We start from the raw sequence: 20,566 nt of genomic DNA on the forward strand, positions 1-20,566 counted from the left end.
TTTTCAAGGTGTGAGATAAAGAGATTGCTTATCCATAACAAACCTATGGACCTTATGGAGGTGTCTGCAGTATGATTGATTATTCTCAACAAGCAGTCGACCCTTTTGGTAGTGTTAGGCAATGTGATTACCTTTCCACAACCAAGCATTGACCCTTATGGAGGTGTCAGGCATGGTGACTGCCTACACACAACCAACCATTGACCCTTATGGAGGTGTTGGGCATGGTGACTGGTTATCCATAACCAACCATTGACCCCTGTGGTGGTGTTGAGCATGGTGATTAACTATCCACAACAAACCACAGGCTCTTATGAAGGTGTCAGGCATGGTGTCTTCATATACACCACCAACCATTGACCTTTGGGAGGTGTTGGGCATGGTGACTGCAATACACAGCTAACCATTGATTCTTATGGATGTGTCAGGCATGATGATTGCCTACACACAACCGATCATTGACCCTTATGGAGGCGTTGGGTATGGTAAAAGACTGTCCACAACAATCCATTGGCTCTTATGGAGGTGTTGGGTATGGTGATTACCTTTCCACAAAAACAACATTGACCCTAATGGAAGTGTTGGGCATGGTGACTGGTTATCCATAACCAATCATTGAACCTTATGGAGGTGTTGGGCATAGTTATTTCCTATCATCAACAAACCATTGCCCTTAAAGAGGTGTCAGCATGGTACTTACCTATCCACAAGACACTGCTTGCCCTTATAGAGATGTCGGACAAAGACATAGTGACTGCCTATCCAGAACAAAACATTGGCCCTTATGGAGGGCTTCCATCTACAGTGTATGGGCATCATATAATGTCTGTAGACTACGAGGAGCTTTTTAGTTACAAGCATTCTAGATAACAAGTCCAGGTAGGCATTATGTTCAGTCATTTTAGGACTTTCTACATGTACATGCAAATTCCACAGCAAAACAATAAAAAAAACATTAAAAAACAAAGTATAGAACCACTAATGGCCGATAACAGGCAATTACAGTGACAATAAAGGTCCTACTGAAAGATCTCAGGCGCATTACCAAGCCGTTCATCTCAGACTGAGTTTGCTTTTTATTATACAGAGGGTGATTCTCCGCACAAGGTCGTCCTTGAAGGCAGGAGAAAGGAAACCAGATGCTGGCGATCTTATTCTCCGGCTTTGTTTTACAGTATATGGTGGGGGAAGGGGTAAAATGTCCAAAATTTTTAATTCTAGAAATTAAACCAGGAACATGAATTATTAAATGTGCCGCCACCTCTGGCTCCTGCACACGTCCTTTCACGTCCCGAAGGTGACTAGGCTTCCACAGTTACCCTTTTATTTTTGCAAATTGCTTACACATTAGAGAAACTTTAGCTTGGATATAAAATGTGAGAACATTTGGGACTTACCGGCGTGCTCCTGTATGGACAGTAATTCATCATATTCGGACACTTAACATTGCTCATAACGAATCTAATTAATTACCTTAGTAATGGCCCGGTGACACTTCGGTAGCGATGTCTGCACTAGACTGGATTTAGTGTAGCCTGTAAGCTTGGTGAAACCTATTAAGTGCTATGGCCAGGGGCCAATTGTTGTGAAGGCCTCTTCTATCATGTAATGGCTTCTTTCTGCTACTGCATTGGCTCTCCTTCCCTGTCCAGATAGGGTGTCAGGATGCCAAGGCAAGCCGGCAACGCAGGTGGCTTTACGTCCTGGTGGGCTACGTAAGGTGGCCCTTGTTTCTACACCCTGCTTGGTAATAATTCCACTGTATACTGACAGTGTGTCTGACTTCTGGTTTTGACCTCGGTCTTGTTCCTGGCTTATGCTCCTGTCTTGTCTTTTAGATTTGTCACTTGGTCCCTGGTTTCTATTCCTGACTATGCTTCTGTCTTGCCCTCCATCTTACTGGATCCTGACATTATTTGTTGACGACCCATGATTACGTTCCTGACTTTGCTTCATGTTCTTCCTTAGAATCCACCTGTCGCCATTTGGTGACTATACCATGGTTGCCAACTCTCCCAGAAGAATGAGAGGCTCCTAAATATAAGGACATGCTGGAGTCAGCAGAGTAGATCCGCATCTACCAGGCTCCCTATCATGATATGGGCACACTGTTCTGGTCATGTTCTGCAAAAAGGATCTTGACCTGCACATTGGCTTGCTTATGTCAAAAAGGGCTGTGTCACGTCTAGGGTTGAGCGATCAGGATCGGAAAAGATCGGATTCCGATTGGCGATCGAGTAAATTTCATGATTGCGATTGGAATTACGAATATTGGAATAACGCGATTGGAATAACGGCTTGTGGGGAATCGCTCAGGTAGATGCTTGTAGCAGTGCAGGAAACAGGGACAAAGACACTGGATTTCACTCAAGTTCAGGCTTTATTCACATGTAACGCATACACTGCTTTTGCAAAGCCACAGGATAAACAAAAACAAAATCCTTCTCGGCTGAGAAAACTAACTTAAACGTAAGGAAACTTTTCCCTGACTATACAGGAGACTGACTAGCAGTCTCCCACCTTGGCAACAAAAATGGGTGGCACAGTACCTGCTTTGGAGGTCCAGTCTGGACAGTTCAACTCTGTGTGGTGCCACCCTGCTAGTCTATACACACAGACTGTTATTAGGGCCTGATTAGTCAGCTGACCTCCCTGGTGTGAATCTTTACCATACACCCTTTAGGTGCCTGGCTGAAATGTACCTGTCTTCCCAGACCACACCCTTCACTCTCTCACAGGCTCAACCCTATTCATGTATATCTCATTAATAGGGTTGAGCGATTGGAAAAGATCGGATTCCGATCGGCGATCGAGCAAATTTCACGATCGGGATCGGCTGGAAAATGATCGGATATCGGATTTTAAATTCGATCCTGAAATCTCAAGATTGGCACAACCCTAGTCACGTCTTTAAGGGGGAAGATGCGGACTTGCCTGAAAAATTCTATAGTGTTCTTCGAGCACCTGTCTCCCTGTACCCAACTACAAAATGTTTGCATGTATAGACTATATGGAGATCCAATCAGGAAAGGCCTTACCAACTAATAAGGTTTTACAGAAGTCTTAAATTCTGTATCACAGTCTAGTCAGCCCCAAAAAAATTGGACCTAGAGGATCCACTTCATCGTGGCCTTTGGAGTGTCCCGAGGAACAATAAGAAACCTTGCTCTAGATGGACAAGTATACATCTACAACTCAGTTTTTTTCAAGCCTCTTCATGGCTGTGTCCCAAACCAGAAAGACTTGCCAAGAGAATATAAAATCAGTGATAAAATATCAAGGGCTTATAGTTATAGCATTTTATGGCGTCCTCTAGCTCCAATGACTTATTTAGGACATGAATGAGGATGTCTCTATCAACAACGGTGTCTTACCATAATGTTGTCACAAGACTTCCAAGTCAACAACGTTGTTATCGTAAAGCAAGTGTACAGCCAGTTGTCTCATGAAGATATCTCCTGGGCTAAATAGAATATGTGGTCTTCAGATAGTCAGACGCCTCACTTGAGGACCTCCACTATGGAAGTTGGTCTAGTTTCCCCTATAAATATCAAAGGTTCCTTATTCCAGACATGAAAGGGCCTTTAAAGAGGACCTCTCACCACATCTACAAATTCCAATGACGTATCTCAATTGCTACTATTGCTACTATGTAACTATGTAACTACGTATTATATCCAACTCGGAAACTAGGAGTGATGGGGCCCAAAGGCGAACATTTCACATGGGGCCCCCCCAGCCCTCTGACCCCCCCACACAAACCACATTCCTGCACACACTATTGTTCCCCATAGTGGCCCCTGGACACAGTATTATGCCCCATAGTGCCCCTGCATACATTATTGTGGCCCCTGCACACAGTATTATGCCCTATAGTGGCCCCTACACTCAGTATTATGCCCCATAGTGGCCCCTGCACACAGTATTATGCCCCATAGTGGCCCCTGCACACAATATTATGCCCCATAGTGGCCCCTGCACACAGTATTATGCTCCACAGTGGCCCCAGCACACATTATTATGCCCCATTGTGGACCACTCATGAACAATTATTATACTCTGAGGTCTTTTCAGATCTTTTCAATGTTGGGTCACAAAGCATAATGACACTGGCCTGGGCCATGTGACATCTGTGACGTCACCAAACAGGCCCAAAGCTTGCCAGAGCGCTTGAGAGGTAAATAACAGTGTTTTTTTTATATTCCCTCACCTCTCCTGGACCACTGATCGTTATACTCCGGGGTCTGTAAAGACCCCAGAGTATGATGATAGCAGCGTTTGTTGGGTTCATGGGCCCACAGAAGGGGAAGCGCAGGGTAAGTAAGTAGGGTCCATTAACTGCTGGGGCTACTTCAGCAGGTAACGGTCTATTAAAAAAAAAAAAAAAAAAACCCACAGACATGAGAAGCCCGCAGGCCCCCTAATGTCCTGGGCCCTGTGGCATCCGTTACCACTGCTACCCGGTAGTTACCCCCTGATCCAACTCCTCTAAGTTTCCTGATGGATGTGAGAATTCAGGAGGCCTGCAAGAAACTCGACTCTCTATATGGGTGACTACCATTAGTGTAATTACATGTACTGAAATAGTCAGAGGAAGTTCTATCTGCAATAGAGAGACTTATAAGAGACCATGGGAAAAAGAAGTCAGATTGGTTTTTATCGGAAAGGAGGACTTTTTTTTTTTTGGAGATATGAGACCCAATGTATATTATACAGGAACCTAAGAAGTAAAAAAAAAGTTTAATGAGGAGAGACTGGACAGAATCCATATTTGCTATAAATCATTCCCTGAAGGTCCAGTGCTCAGTCGATGTGTTCACTGTAATGTATATAGCACTGCCAGGACCAATGTACGGGAAATGGAAGCCATATCAAGGAAAAGTTCTATATGATCGGCAAAATTCAAGGACTGTTTCCAGTTTGGAGCCATTTTTGTCTAAATTACTGTCATCATTCATATTGCAAAGAAATAAGAAATTCCACTAGTGCGCCCCTGGAGAAATAGAATCTCATTTATAGGAGGTTGCTCATAACCCATTAAAGGGAGTTTAGAAAACAGCCAGGTCAATGGAGAGAATGCAAAAGCGGCCACGTTTCACAGGGGCGCTGTTCTCAACATAGATGACGCCTATTGGCACTTCTAATTCCTAAATCCTGCCACACTAACATCAAGCAACGGCAATTCTATATATATTAATTGGCAAAAATAAATAAATATTGCACCCAGATAAGACCTCGAATCACTGCAAAACTAGTCCTGCAGAGATGTCTCAGTTAGATATGTAAATGTTACGGGTGTGCTCTAATTAGATGGAGGACAACTGGCATGTTTCAGCAGGATAATGCTCGCCCACACATACACAAGGGTTCCCCCGGCAGGGTTGTCTCTACTAGATTACAACACTTCGTGTTCTACCTGGTCAACAGATTTATAACCCACTAGCAGAAAGACTTGGCTTTGTTCAGGTATATTAAATTTTTTTTTGTGCAGTGGCCCCATAAGAATTGCCCAGTTTTGCACTGGGGTATTTTGTATGTTGTTTGTGTGTATGTCCATAAGCGTCATGTGATTATGTGTATCTCAGTTTGGATATCAGTGAAAAACCTGCGATCGGTTGTTGTGTAACAGTGTCATCCACAGCACCCTGCCCCTTTAAAGCTGACATACAGCAGTGAAGGAAAATGGCTGGGTTGCTATGAAAACCTGGAATAAAGCTCTAATGTGTGGTACTGTATGCTCAGGCGGGTATCTAATCCTCCGGCGTGTGGTACTGTGTGCTGAGGCGTGTATCTAATCCTCCGGCGTGTGGTACTGTGTGCTGAGGCGCGTATCTAATCCTCAGCCATGTGGTACTGTGAGCAAGAGGCACGTATCTAATCTTCCAGTGTGTGGTACTGTGTGCTCAGGCGCATATCTAATCCTCCGGCGTGTGGTACAGTTTGCTGAGCCGCGTATCTAATCCTCTGATGTGTGTATCTCAGTTTGGATATCAGTGTTGGATTGTGCATGTGGAGTGACCGTGTGTTTGGGCAGTTTGTATTGGCTCCTGCTGGTCATTGTTTCGGAAATGCTGTATCTTCGGAATGGTAAGTTCGAGAGAGTTGAGGCCTGGTCTAAAATCTTCCTGGACACCTGATGTATCTGTGTGCCAAATCTGGTGAAGATTGGTTCAGTCGTTTGATTGCGCATAAAGGACAGACAGAAACTCATTATATATATATATATATATATTTATATATATATATATATATATGTATATATATATATATATTTATGGGATCAGCTGCGATACAGAGATCATACGGAACCTGTATACCTCCATGTCCTGCTGTATCTCATCTTGTATCCAAGCTAGAAGCGCCAACAAGATCCTAGAGCCTCCACCCAATTGTACAGTTTCCCCAATAAACTTCCTTTGCTATAATATTGTCATCACTTCCGTACATCATCATTAAAGTTACACTGAAAAAGATTCACCAGGACAACAACCAATTCTTGATGTGGAATTTTTCTGGCAATGAGTGTATTCTTGCTTGTATTTCATGTTTCTCCTCATGTCAAGATTGAAGGCCACAGCTCAAAGGAGAAACAAATATGACACACAAAGCGTTAAAAAATTATTAGGTTGTAGAGTTCTGGGAGATGAGAATGGATTGGTGGAAGGTCAACGATGAAGGAGAGGAGAGCGTTCCTGCCAACAGGTATCTTCACTAATGTGGCAGCCAATGGGGGTAGACCTTACTACAATCCCAAATGTGGTTTTGGTATCCCTTTGGAAGACCTCTTTTCGAATGAAGAACTTCAATTGGGCACAGTCCTGGAGAATTGGTACATAAGACAATATAGGGGTGTAGGGCCCTTGACAAACTTGTTACTTTGAGTCAACTAGGGAATGTGCAATGGGTAAAGACCAACACAGACCTTCATATATGGCCTAAGTCTTCTAGGCGTTAGCCTTCTAGTCATGAGTCAGCGATGACTTTCAGGAGAACTTTTCAAGTCATTTCTTCTCCTTCCCTAACACAGGGTTCCTGAAATCCTTCAACAGATTGTGACAACATCTCGGCGGCCTCCTTAATTACATATTTCTTCTCGAATTATTAGGAAATAAGTTGATGCTTGGTGTTTGAAAGCATAACACGTCCTGGCGCATGGGCTCGGAGAGAATGTTCAGCTTTCATTCGGTTCTTGTCACTCTCCTTTAGTTTGCAGGGAAAATAATGAGCGTGATAATGAGCTTTTGATGCTGCTGAGAGCCTCCCCGCCGCGAATCCTGCCATAGACATCCATTACCGCAGCTAACTCAAGCTTAGAGAAGCTATCGCGGAGACGCTGGAACACAGGGAGTCAAACAAAACAGACAAATTAAGTTCTCCGAAGCCTCCAGGTACTGGTGCTGGATGCAACTCAGACAAGATATTAAAAAAATCCTTCTCTTCCATGGCCACGAGTAGAATTTTTTTGAGCTTTTTTTGGCTCTGTCTTCGAGAGTACAAGAAGCGAGTATTATAATGATATTTTAGTTATACTCATACCCCCGGGGGGGATCACTAGAGCAAGATAAGAGAAGAAAATCAAAGTTTATAGGCAAGAGAAGGAACGAGGCCAGACCGTAGAAGGGAGAACACGACCTGGGAAAATACGCACTCTGTATTAAGGCGATCAGGCAAAACTATTTTAATGTAAAAATAAGAATTTCATCTGCGGCACATTACCGGCTCTGCACGCGACAGCATCTTATAAAAGCCTATAGGACTCGTGTTGAGAAGGAACATTAAGTGATGTTCTCCACTGGTGAGCAGTCATTGTCTTCTAACATTAAACTCAGGAAAATTAAAGAGAGACTCTGGCAGAACGTTCCCAGCCGTGAGGCACAGAGTTAAGTAAAAACAAAGAAAACACAATCAATACGCCCCCGAAACCCAGTAGGAGCAAAGGCAGCCATATACACTAGTCTAATATTGATCTAAATGGACGACTTCAACCAAGACGATGACTTTTTGGATTAAATTTAAGGCTGAACAATAGTTTTCTCTGACCATAGATGAACCATTGGCAAGGAGTCGGCCATGTTTAAAATTTTCATCCGGACTGGCAGACCTTGAACTATGTATGGTGCACGTTACATGATAGGATCGTGAAAGAACATTCCTAGTGAAAGATCATCTCATGGCTACATCGTCGTAACAGTCGTTCACCAGAACAGACTTCACACTTGGTTCACTTTTACACAACCAAGTAGCCAAAACTTTATGAAGATCACATAGAGTCACCAAGTGTCTTACTAAACAGTGGCCTAAAGCCTGACTAAGCCATTACTTGGCAAACAGTGGGATCACAGAATGATCAAGCAAGCAGTTGGAAAAACGAGTAAAAAGATAATTTTCTTATAACAATAATAATATAATAATAATTTTTTACAATTACTTCAATAATGCTTTTCAGTTTGCCTAATAGAAACCAGTAAATCTGGTAAATTTGTTGATTACAGGCAACATGGTCTTCACACCATAAGCATAAGATCTTAGGCCTCACATGGACTACCAGATTTTAACCAAGATGGATGAGGTCAATGGTGGTGGTGAGGAACGTAACAAATAGGAGGCTAATGCCTCCTACCCATGACTACTATAGTAATTATATTCCTTAGGGTGACCCAAACGCTGAATGCAACAACTATCAGAAGTCCAAACCAGCGATTCAGACTTCATCTTTGTCTCTGACTCCTTCATAAATGGTTGACAGCCATGGTCAAGCAAGAACACCAAAGTACCTTTCCTTCTGTAAAAAAAATTCAGAGAGCAACAAAACAGAAACAAGAGCTTATGAAGCAAAAAAAATTGATAAAAGGGCCTAGAATAACACCCGATAATATTAACTTTTTTCCGACTCCCCCAAAACTAGCCCCAACTCTACAGCCCTGAGAGCTCCAGTGATTTCTCCAATCATTAAGCCCTAAAGAACCGACTTCTACTCCTGTACTTTGTCCCAACCCAAATTTTTTGGATTGTCTTCTGAAATAAAGACCCTATTAGAAGTAGAAAACATAAAAAATATTACCTTTAGCTGTTGGTTCGACCGTAATGATGTCGCTGCTGTTGCCTCTGCCGGCCGCCGTCACTGCCACCACCCAAACACTGTATTGTCTGTTTCGGCTCAGATTTGGTATTCGATAGAAAAAGGAGTCCGGGGCAGCTTCAAATTCACTGATGACCTAAAAATACAACAAGATTCTGCATTTATAATGAGCAAAATAATAATAATTACAATAAAAGTCAATTTGCCCAAATGTAGAAAAGGATTAACTGCAGAGTTGTCCACACAATTGTATCAAGAGGGACCAGGAAACAGACCCACAGGGGACCTGCCCGGATCAGAATAGGAGTGAAGGGTCATATTGCTTCTTATTGCCCACTGGCAAAATTTTTCCTTGATGGACAATCCCTTTAACGTCTTTGGGAATTACAGAAACAAGTCAGCAGGAATGCTCCCCCTACCAACTATGAATCTACATTGACTTGCCATACAGTGGCAAAGTGGCAAAGTCTCCACACACCTATATGGTGGTCTCTCCCTAAGGAGTGACAATATCCCCTTAACCCTGTCTAAGCCTCTCACCTCTACCAGGTTATAGTCCTCTCTACATAGAGATGATGAGATGCAAGTACATTGAAATGGCCGTCCTCGATTGAGAGACTATACCTGGTAATAATCCCAGCGTCATTGCAAAACAAAGGCCTCTTGGAAGGTCGAGCATGATGCAAAAGGGAGCAGCCTTTATTGGGTTATTTCACTGGAGTTCTGTCTTCCTAACTACATCAGGGAAGACAGGCTTGCACATTCCAGTGAGAGCACTTTATTGGTTTGCAACACTAAGGCAACAGCAGCTGACTTCCTAATTACATCATGGAAGACAGATTTGCATATTCTTCCCATTGCCATACGGTGGTCAGTGAACCCCATCCTCCCTAAAGGTGATGATCCCACAGATGGGACCTCTACCTACCAATCATATCAAGGAGATGTGCCCTTCCATATTAGACAGAAGTTGACCAAAATGGACGATTTCAACCACAAAGAACGTTCATCGGGTGGAATCAATTAATGAATGAGCATTTGTAGGCAACCAAGCGTCTAGACGGAAGTTGGCTATGGTTAAAACTTTTGACCCATGGAACAAATGATTTTCCAAAAAAGGTCTTATGTGTGAAAGATCTTTTATTTACTCAATAAGGAATGTCCCTTCCGGTCTTTTCTCGACCCAAAATAATTGAACATATATGGCCACTTTGAGCAATGAATCATAGTGTTGACCAAGATGATCATTTACTGGAAGAACGTTCACTCCATAGTTGTTCAACCATCAACCAAGCCTTGAGTGAGTATAAATGTCACTATAGCACCATTTCTAAGCAACTCCCATTTCTAGATCTCCATGGTCATTCTTCGGAAGGAAGACGCTGGAGCCCTTTCTAGTACATTGGGTACAGCTCTTGGACCCCTATCGATACGACCCTTACAGTGTCTCTGAGCCACCAGCAGTTCTCACACAAAGGGTTAATGATCCATAGATCACATCAGAGAGCGGTAAGCCTTGGAATCAGCGTGCCGTACATGTAATCTTTGCTTATGTTTTATTATAATCCTCCTAATTGCTTCGGGCAATGTAGTTTATAACGCGAAATATAAAACCAAGCAAGTTGTCTCATTAAGGCATGATGGATTTTTCTTCCCACGTCTAAAGAAATGTTTTGGGGTCATCTTGGGGAATGAAAAATGTAATTACAGTCCTCTGGTTATGAGCGGATCATCTTCAATTTCAAGAACAATAATTACGAATTATTTATAGGCCTAGAAATTGCAAGGTCTTATTAGAAATGGGTCAAAAAGGGATGGAGTCCATCTATGCCAGTGCCCCATGGGGTCTATTGTCATACCCCTGGTGTGGAGGGCTTATGAGGAGATCCTTAGGTGAGGATCGGTATATTGAAATTCAATGTTCCCAATTTTTGGACAGTGACGTGTCTACCCTACCTGCTCTGTCGCCAGTAATTCCTCCCAAAGTCAACCGCTCTGATCTTCGGTAATGTCTCCAGCCTTACCTTTTGACCTCTATCTACCCAACCTGAGGTCAACATTTGTAGAGGCAGTCTACTTACGTTGCCATGGGCCGAAGAAGCCCAGGTTGGCCTGGCACTGACTCCGGCTTAGTTTTTTCGGTAAAAAACAATCTAGTTCTAAATTACCAGAGCATAACCAAACCGTACCCAACTCAAGACCTCTACACCTACCTAAGTCTCACAGTGTCCAGTCATCTGTACCTACACCCCGTACACACGGCTACTTTCCAAAAAGAAACTCCGTGTTACTACTCATCAATATAATGATGTATTATACTGATGGCTTTTATTACTGTACATCATAATCTCAGGAGTACGAATGTCATTGATGAAGTACTTCTAGATACACCTTGGTTGGCGTTGTGCATGGCAGGTTGATGGAAGACTCCAATACTCATGTGTTCCTGCAAAAATAATTCATCAGCGTCTTAGAAATCTTCTGGGTATATCAGAGCCAATACTTCACTGTCATCCACCCACAAGGAGATCAGCAGTCACGTCCCATGTCATATTCCTCATCTAAAGTCGACAATGGCTGGTGTCTATACTACAGTACTATGCGTATCAACACAGAGAGAGGGTAGAGGGACCATAGTAAAAACCACAATGGAGCCCTTTAACTTGGGCTAGTTCACGTAACTATCTCCCCGTTGGGGGTGTTGTAGGAAAATTAAATCCTATCACAGGGGAATTGTACAAGTGGTAATAAAAATAGCACCTAATCCCAAAACAGAGTATCCAAACTATTGAATTATTCGCCCCAGCCTATCCAAGCTATTAAATGGACCATCAAATGGACCCACTAAGTGCCAACTGGAGGACTGAGAAAGATAGTTAGGTCATGTGACTCCTCTGTTGTTATAATTAGGAAAGGGGGAGGAGCATGCATAACAATATATTTTTTAACCCCCTGACCGACACTTTGGTAGGCCATTGAAGGGGTTTTACAGGATTTAGGATTCCATGGCCTATCTTTAGCATAGTCCATAAAAATGCAGTTGCGGGTGCAGACCACCGCCCCCAGTGCCTATACCATTCCCAACATGGGGTTGAAAGCAGTTGGTTCTGCCCTCTGTATAATGGCTTGGTGCCAGTACCGCAGCACAGCTCCCAATGAAGTAACTTAGGCACCCACTATACAGAGACCAGCGCTTTCTGCGTCCGAACCTGTGTTGGGTATACTACTATAGATGTTGTAAGTGGTCCCATACAGTTGATAGGTACAGGGGCTGACTCTCGACTCCCCACCAATCAGATATTTATGGACTATCCTAAACTGGTGGCTGAGATTAATAGATGACACGCAGAATGTGCTACGGATAGACTATGGTGTACGTGGAGTATGGCGACTCTGCTGACGACCCAACATTCTTCGGAGAATTGCTCTTTACAAGGGAGAGAAAACCTTCAGCGTTAGCACAATTACGAGAACACATATGCTTGGGCAAATTGTATTTGGATTGTACATCTGTGCAAAGAGTCTTAATTTGATTCTTTTATTAGATTACTTGTTTTATATTTAAACTTGGACTCAATGACGAGAGGAGGGCAAGAAATCCTGGGGGGGGCGATAAAGGCATACACAAATGGACGGAAGACGATCATAGAGGAGCGGAAGAAATTAGAACTTTCTAATATATATCAGGGAAAACAGAGGCATGGTTTATATGAACATTACTTTACTACGTTATTATTTGTACTCTAGGGGGCAGTATTGTATATTATACCGCACTGTATGGATTTGGGTATGCACATTATCAAGAGTGGGTGCTGGTGGCTTTCACTGAAATTACTAATCAATGATGTTTCAGATGTGCTCGATGTTAAGGAGTCCAGAGACGCGACAAGACATGGGAACACAATTAGGCAACGCAAGCTACCCATAGTAGCAAGACCAGCATGTGGAGTGGCGCTGACCTGGGACAATGTAACACCAACCTGTTAGTGTAACTGAAATGAAGGCTAAATGGTTACGAATAATATACATTATGTCAACCCACTTTATAATATTAATCCTGGACTGGTATGAAGTTCCTTTGATAAGGACTCTTCATGGTGTTGCCCACATAGTCTCCAGACCAATATCAGGCTATAACAGCATCTAAGAGAAAAGTGGAACCCACCAGTGAAGAAGATAAAGCTGCATTCCAGGACTCATCACTGAAGAGCATAGACCTCCATTCCATGAATCATCACTGAAGAGGATAAACCTCCATTCCAGGACTTATCACTGTAGAGGATAGACCTCCATTCCAGGACTCCTCACTGAAGAGGATAGACCTCCATTCCATGCATCATCACTGAAGAGCATAGACCTCCATTCCAGGCATCATCACTGAAGAGGATAGACCTCCATTCCAGGACTCATCAATGAAGAGGATAGACCTCCATTCCAGGACTCATCACTGAAGAAGATAGACCTCCATTCCAGGACTCATCACTGAAGTGGACCAGGACTCATCACTGAAAAGGATAGACCTCCATTCCAGGCATCATCACTGAAGAGGATAGACCTCCATTCCAGGCATCATCACTGAAGAGGATAGACCACCATTCCAGGCATCATCACTGAAGAGGATAGACCACCATTCCAGGGCTCTTCACTGAAGAGGATAGAGCTCCATTCAAGGACTCCTCACTGAAGAGAATAGACCTCCATTCAAGGACTCCTCACTGAAGAAGATAGACCTCCATTCCAGGACTCATCACTGAAGAGGATAGACCTCCATTCCAGGCATCATCACTGAAGAGGATAGACCTCCATTCCAGGCATCATCACTGAAGAGGATAGACCTCCATTCCAGGCATCATCACTGAAGAGGATAGACCTCCATTCCAGGCATCATCACTGAAGAGAATAGAGCTCCATTCCAGGACTCCTCACTGAAGAGAATAGACCTCCATTCCAGGACTCCTCACTAAAGAAGATAAACCTCCATTCCAGGACTCATCACTGAAGAGGATAGAGCTCCATTCAAGGACTCCTCACTGAAGAGAATAGACCTCCATTCAAGGACTCCTCACTGAAGAAGATAGACCTCCATTCCAGGACTCCTCACTGAAGAAGATAGACCTCCATTCCAGGACTCATCACTGAAGAGGATAGACCTCCATTCCAGGACTTTTTGATGTTCAACATGATAGCCTCCGAGAACGGTGACGCAAGGTCACCTGTAGTTGGACATCTGGCTCGTAACCTAATATTTTGCCAATGCCTTCTGATGGTTTGTATCCACAATCATTTGTATCCACTTGTCTATGGACGAGTGCTATAAGGAGTAGGGGAGGCGTTCCTCACCGCTCATTGTTATGGCTGGGTGTTAAGAAACACCTTCTCTCACAGTACAGCGCAATAGACGCTACTGTGAGGAGGGGCTCCCCTGACAGACTGTCAGAAACGCCCTTCTGACACTAAAGAGCTACGGTAACGGCACCGATAGCTCTTCAGCGGGGGCACAGAAAGGATAAGCTGAATTCAGTGCACTGTTGGCTTTCTAGCGGTGTATTACACTGCATGTGCCCCAGGACGTGAAAGGTCCTCTTTAACAACACCAGCTACTTCCTCATTTTCCATAGCCTTCCAACTTGTCCTTCATGGTGTTGTAATTTCAATGTTGAGCGTAGTAGTTATATTCTTGTATAGAGTGAGCAGTTTTATATATTAGTCATTTTATTACACATAGGAGCAAAACTAAAGTAGTTATATTCTTGTACATAGAGCAGTATTATAGTAATTATGTTCTTGTACATAGTAGCAGTATTATAGTAATTATGTTCTTGTACATAGGAGTAGTATTATAGTAGTTATATTCTTGTACATAGGAGGTAGTATTATAGTAGTTATATTCTTGTACATAGAAGGTAGTATTATAGTAGTTATATTCTTGTACATAGGAGCAGTATTATAGTAGTTATATTCTTGTACATAGGAGGTAGTATTATAGTAGTTATATTCTTGTACATAGGAGGTAGTATTATAGTAGTTATATTCTTGTACATAGGAGTAGTATTATAGTAGTTATATTCTTGTGCATAGGAGTAGTATTATAGTAGTTATATTCTTGTACATAGGAGTAGTATTATAGTAGTTATATTCTTGTGCATAGGAGCAGTATTATAGTAGTTATATTCTTGTACATAGGGGGCAGTATTATAGTAGTTATATTCTTGTACATAGGAGCAGTATTATAGTAGTTATATTCTTGTACATAGGAGTAGTATTATAGTAGTTATATTCTTGTACATAGGAGTAGTATTATAGTAGTTATATTCTTGTACATAGGAGCAGTATTATAGTAGTTATATTCTTGTACATAGAAGGTAGTATTATAGTAGTTATATTCTTGTACATAGGAGCAGTATTATAGTAGTTATATTCTTGTACATAGGAGCAGTATTATAGTAGTTATATTCTTGTACATAGGAGCAGTATTATAGTAGTTATATTCTTGTACATAGGAGTAGTATTATAGTAGTTATATTCTTGTACATAGGAGTAGTATTATAGTAGTTATATTCTTGTACATAGAAGGTAGTATTATAGTAGTTATATACTTGTACATAGGAGGTAGTATTATAGTAATTATGTTCTTGTACATAGGAGTAGTAATATAGTAGTTATATTCTTGTACATAGGAGTAGTATTATAGTAGTTATATTCTTGTACATAGAAGGTAGTATTATAGTAGTTATATTCTTGTACATAGAAGGTAGTATTATAGTAGTTATATTCTTGTACATAGGAGTAGTATTATAGTATATTCTTGTACATAGGAGTAGTATTATAGTAGTTATATTCTTGTACATAGGAGCAGTATTATAGTAGTTATATTCTTGTACATAGGAGCAGTATTATAGTAGTTATATTCTTGTACATAGGAGCAGTATTATAGTAGTTATATTCTTGTACATAGGAGCAGTATTATAGTAGTTATATTCTTGTACATAGGGGCAGTATTATAGTAGTTATATTCTTGTACATAGGAGTAGTGTTATAGTAGTTAGATTCTTGTACATAGGAGCAGTAGTATAGTAGTGATGATGCCTGGAATGGAGGTCTATTATGGTAGTTATATTTTTGTACATAGGGGCAATATTATAGTAGGTATCTTCTTACACATAGGAGGCAGTATTATAGTAATTACACTTTTTATATTCAAGGCCTGCATTATAGCACTTATATTTGTTATATACAGTATGTTCACTAGCTTCTGCCCGTGACTTCTTCTGCGTGTTGTTGGCCGCCTATATTCAGCAAATTCCTGGTCGTTGTTTTGCCTGTTTCGGCAGCTCTTAAGCTGTCCTGCTGCTGAACTTGTTCCTTGCTTGCTGTACCCGTGATTGTTCCGGCATCTCAGCAGCTCGCTGGGACACCATATAATGAGCGTGTTGTTGGCGTTGATGATCCCCATCAGCTCCGCTTGAGGAGAACTCTGTGACTTTTGGCTACCTTCATAGCTCTCATTGTTTTACAATTTTGCAACAAATTATATTTTCTTTTTCCTGGCATGTTTAAAAGTATCTAACTGCCAATGTGGATTAAAGGTGTTTTCCCATCCAGTGTGTCAGTGTCAGCACTGGCTGGAGCAAATCAGATAATATGCAGATGCTTGTACACAATGGACTGATTGTTAGCTGAGTGTTTACATAGAGAAATAACAGACCTGGCTTTATCAGAACCTGAGATAAGCTGCTGCAAGAGCAGTATAATATAGTATGTGAACATAAATTCATAACAGTCGTGAAGCCATATCATTGACTGGGGAAAAAAGTAGCCTATGTGTTAATCGAGGTTACAAACTATCATTCAAATCCGTTCAGCTGTTTTTGCGTGATTGAGGAACAAACATCCAAACACATTAATATTAGTAGGATAGGATAGGATGTATATATGTCTGTAGAACAATAACACTTGATATAGATGTCTGCTCTAGAGGTTCTATAGTGTTAAACATTTGTCTTTAGTACTTGTGTATGACTTGACTTTAATGAAGCAAAATGTGATTTCTTTTTCAGACTGTGAATATAACAAGGCATAAGATGGATGATCTCCGAGGCGGTGACTATAGGTAGGAGAACATCATCATTTAGCCATATTAGTGGGTAATAAACTTTCCAAAGACAAGAAAAGTGCACAAGGTAATAGATTATAAAGCAAGAGTAGCACATTCATGTGAAAGGCATACGCCAAGGAGTTCGAAACCCCTAGCAACACTAACAGGAAGGCAACAAGGCTGAGCAAAACCTTCCATTTCCATATTGTTCACTGTCTAACAATAGTCAGCGACTTAGTGGGGCTGTTTTATTTAAATTTTTTTATTTCTTATTATATATATATATATATATATATATATATATATATATATATATCTCCCAGCAATCAGTTGTGAGTTCATATGTGGCCAGACATTATCCCTACAGCGCCCTCTGCAGGATATACACACATGGACAAAATTGTCGCTCCACCTCGTTTAATGAAAGAAAACCCCACAATGGTCACAGAAATAACTTGAATCTGACAAAAGTACGGTAGTAATAAATAAAAATTCTATGAAAATGAACAAATGAAAGTCAGACATTTTGTTTTTCACTTCAACAGATTTTTTATTTTTTTTAAATATACCACATGACACGGTCTGGACAAAAATGATAGTTCCCGTCACAATATTTTGTTGCACAACCTTTTGGGTTAATCTCTGCGATCAGACGATTCCCGTAACTGTCAATGAGACTTCTGCACCTCTCAGCAGGTATTTTGGCCACCTCCTCATGAGCAAAATGCTACAGTTGTCTCGGGTGTGAAGGGGGCCTATTCATGTTTCAGCTGCTTCCAAAGATGCTCAATAAGATTTAGGTCAGGGCTCATAGAAGGCCACTTCAGAATAGTCCGATGTCTTCCTCTTAGCCGTTCTTTGGTGTTTTTTGCTGTGTTTTGAGTCATTCTCCTGTTACAACACCCATGACCTGCGACTGAGACCAGCTCTCTGACACTGGGCAGCACATTTCTCTCTAGAATCCCTTCATAGTCTTGAGATTTCATTGTACCCTGCACAGATTCAAGACATCCTGTGCCAGATGCAGCAAAGCAGCCCCAGAACATAACAGAGCCTTCTCCATGTGTCACAGTCGGGACAGTGTTCTTTACAAGATAGGCTTCATTTTTCCGTCTGTGAGCATAGAGCTGATGTGCCTTGCCAAAAAGTTAGATTTTTGTCTCATCTGTCCATAGGACATTCTCCCAGAAGCTTTGTAGCTTGTCAACAATTTTTATTTATCATTACTTTTGTCAAATTCAAGTTATTTCTGTGACCATTGTGAGTTTTTCTTTCATTAAATGGGGGTACCAACAATTTTGTCCAGGTATGTATGTGGTATTGACACGTGATTTACGCCTACATAACACACAGACAATCTGATTTTGTGATTACCCCTGCAGGTCAAAGGGGGGCAGAAACGTATGCAGTTTCATACCCAGAATCACAACAGGCAACCACTTTTGCTTAAGAGTGAGGGTCTCTAGCTCAGCAGGTGAATTGCAGTACTTATATGACTCTAATCGTTGGGGGGGGCACTTGCTCGGTTCCCCCATAAGTCCTTGTCTACATGTGGCAAGTGACTTCTGAAACCACAACTAATCATCCTGGGAACCAACAAGACATTGGTACTGGAGCGCTTGGTGATTTTACAGGTCAGTACTTTTTTGTTTTCTTACTTTATCACATTTTCTGCAGCCAGTTTTTTATTTTTACTCTCACAAAATAATATCAAATACCTTTAAGAAGCCAAAGCAGAGGCAGCTACAAAGAGTGTCTCTTGTTCTAGAGGATTCAGCATGTCCATGTCTTCCATAAGCAGCCCACTCATTTCAGTGGGCACTGTGTAATTCTTCATTTCTCCTGTGGAGGCGCTGTAGAGGAGTTGAGCAGTTTTGCCAGGTTCCCCTATAGATCACAGCTGATCACTAGGGGTTTCAGCGTTGTATATAACCCTCTGACCCTCTGACCATTGAACAGACACGTTCCTCCTCTGCTCACCTCTTGAATCTGCTGATATGACAGGGATGAGGAATGACGCAGCCGGCACCGCTCACCCAACAGATCACTTACACGCTTCATACTGAATTTGCCTTCACAGAGACTTTCCATAACACGATGTATGTAAATGATACAGTCCTCATTGTGTTCATATATAGGACGACCATCAGAGCAATGGCTAGGGTGAGTTTTGTTTAGCATGGCTGGGGTTAATATTTAAAGGGGAAGTTATGTTAAGATATTTCAATGTGGCTTCATGTTTTATAAGAACTCTAGGCCCTAATAGGTTTGTCTTTCTAAACCAGAGAACCCCTTTAAGTACCTGTTCATGAAAATTGGAGAGTGCAGCACCTCCAGCAGGGCACACTACCAGCCCCCCGAAACTTGTTCATTAAATCCTAACCACCGACAGCAGCGAGGAGTCACGAAAAAGTATCCAGACCGTCTACATAATACCACACAACACCCGCGCAGCGCCCTGAGCTGATGATATAATGAAGCCCCATATTTACCCATGACGCCTACCTGTACAAACAGGGACGCCCTGATGCGGCTCTGTATACTCACAGCCCGAGTGTCCTGCAGGCCAGAAGGGAATTGGATGAGATGAGCTCTTATACTGCCATATAGTGGAGGACACAAGAAAGGACAAAAATTAAAGAGGCAGAAAATACAAAAACTGTGCCTGCTGCTTAAGGGCCACAGAAGCCCATACTGGTCAGATGGCTCATCCTGACTCCAGTCTACAATGGCTAGTGGCCCATGCGGCAATGAAAGGTGGTGACCTGGTCTGAGGAGTCACATTATGTAGATGGTTAATTTGCCTACAAGTTACTGTCTGTTTGGCCCAAACTAGAAGTTCTATTAACTTGGGTCTCTTTAGATCCCATAATATAAGCAGAGACCCGAGGGAGGTGCGGACAAAATTCTCACCTCTCCTATGCGTCGGGTCTTCTTTCTCCGTGCCCGATGTTCACCCACAGGTGGCTGTGGCCTCTTCTGACCTCGTCCAGCATCACATGGGCCTATATCTATATAATCTGGGGTCTAACGACTTGTGGTTGGAGAACACCAAAAATTTTTGGTTTGGCTGACCCCAATTTTATGGAAAATTTGTCATGAACTACATACTAGTTTACTCATCTTTACTCTCTTGGCCTCTATCGCAGCGGGAAGTCCCAGCACTACATATAGGTCTTGTATGAAGAGAGCGATGTAGTCCCTCAGCTGCACACTGCTTATTGGCACTTTTATTTAGTGACCTCTTCCTGCTTGCAGAGCTGTGTCCTTGTAGCAATGTGTCATCATGAGTAAAGCTGAGTTCACACTGAGTTTTCTGGACCGGAATCCAGCTCCAAAAAACGCCTTCCATCGACTTCACAGGGAGCCGTTAACCACTTCTTTTTTGCCGC

The 20,566-nt window shown here is 42.0% G+C and overlaps 1 protein-coding gene across 4 annotated transcripts in view; it reads right to left on the reverse strand.

The window, feature by feature from the left end:
• DSCAM (DS cell adhesion molecule) overlaps window positions 1-20,566 on the reverse strand; it is a 338,268-nt gene that overhangs the window by 96,331 nt on the left and 221,371 nt on the right. For all 4 annotated transcript variants that reach the window (XM_075263534.1, XM_075263535.1, XM_075263532.1 and 1 more), the window contains one exon: window positions 9,062-9,215. In XM_075263534.1, the coding sequence (XP_075119635.1) occupies window positions 9,062-9,215 (154 nt within the window). The remainder of the gene's footprint in view (window positions 1-9,061; window positions 9,216-20,566) is intronic.

The sequence above is a fragment of the Leptodactylus fuscus genome, chromosome 2, assembly GCF_031893055.1.
Source record: "Leptodactylus fuscus isolate aLepFus1 chromosome 2, aLepFus1.hap2, whole genome shotgun sequence".
Lineage (NCBI taxonomy): Eukaryota > Metazoa > Chordata > Amphibia > Anura > Leptodactylidae > Leptodactylus > Leptodactylus fuscus.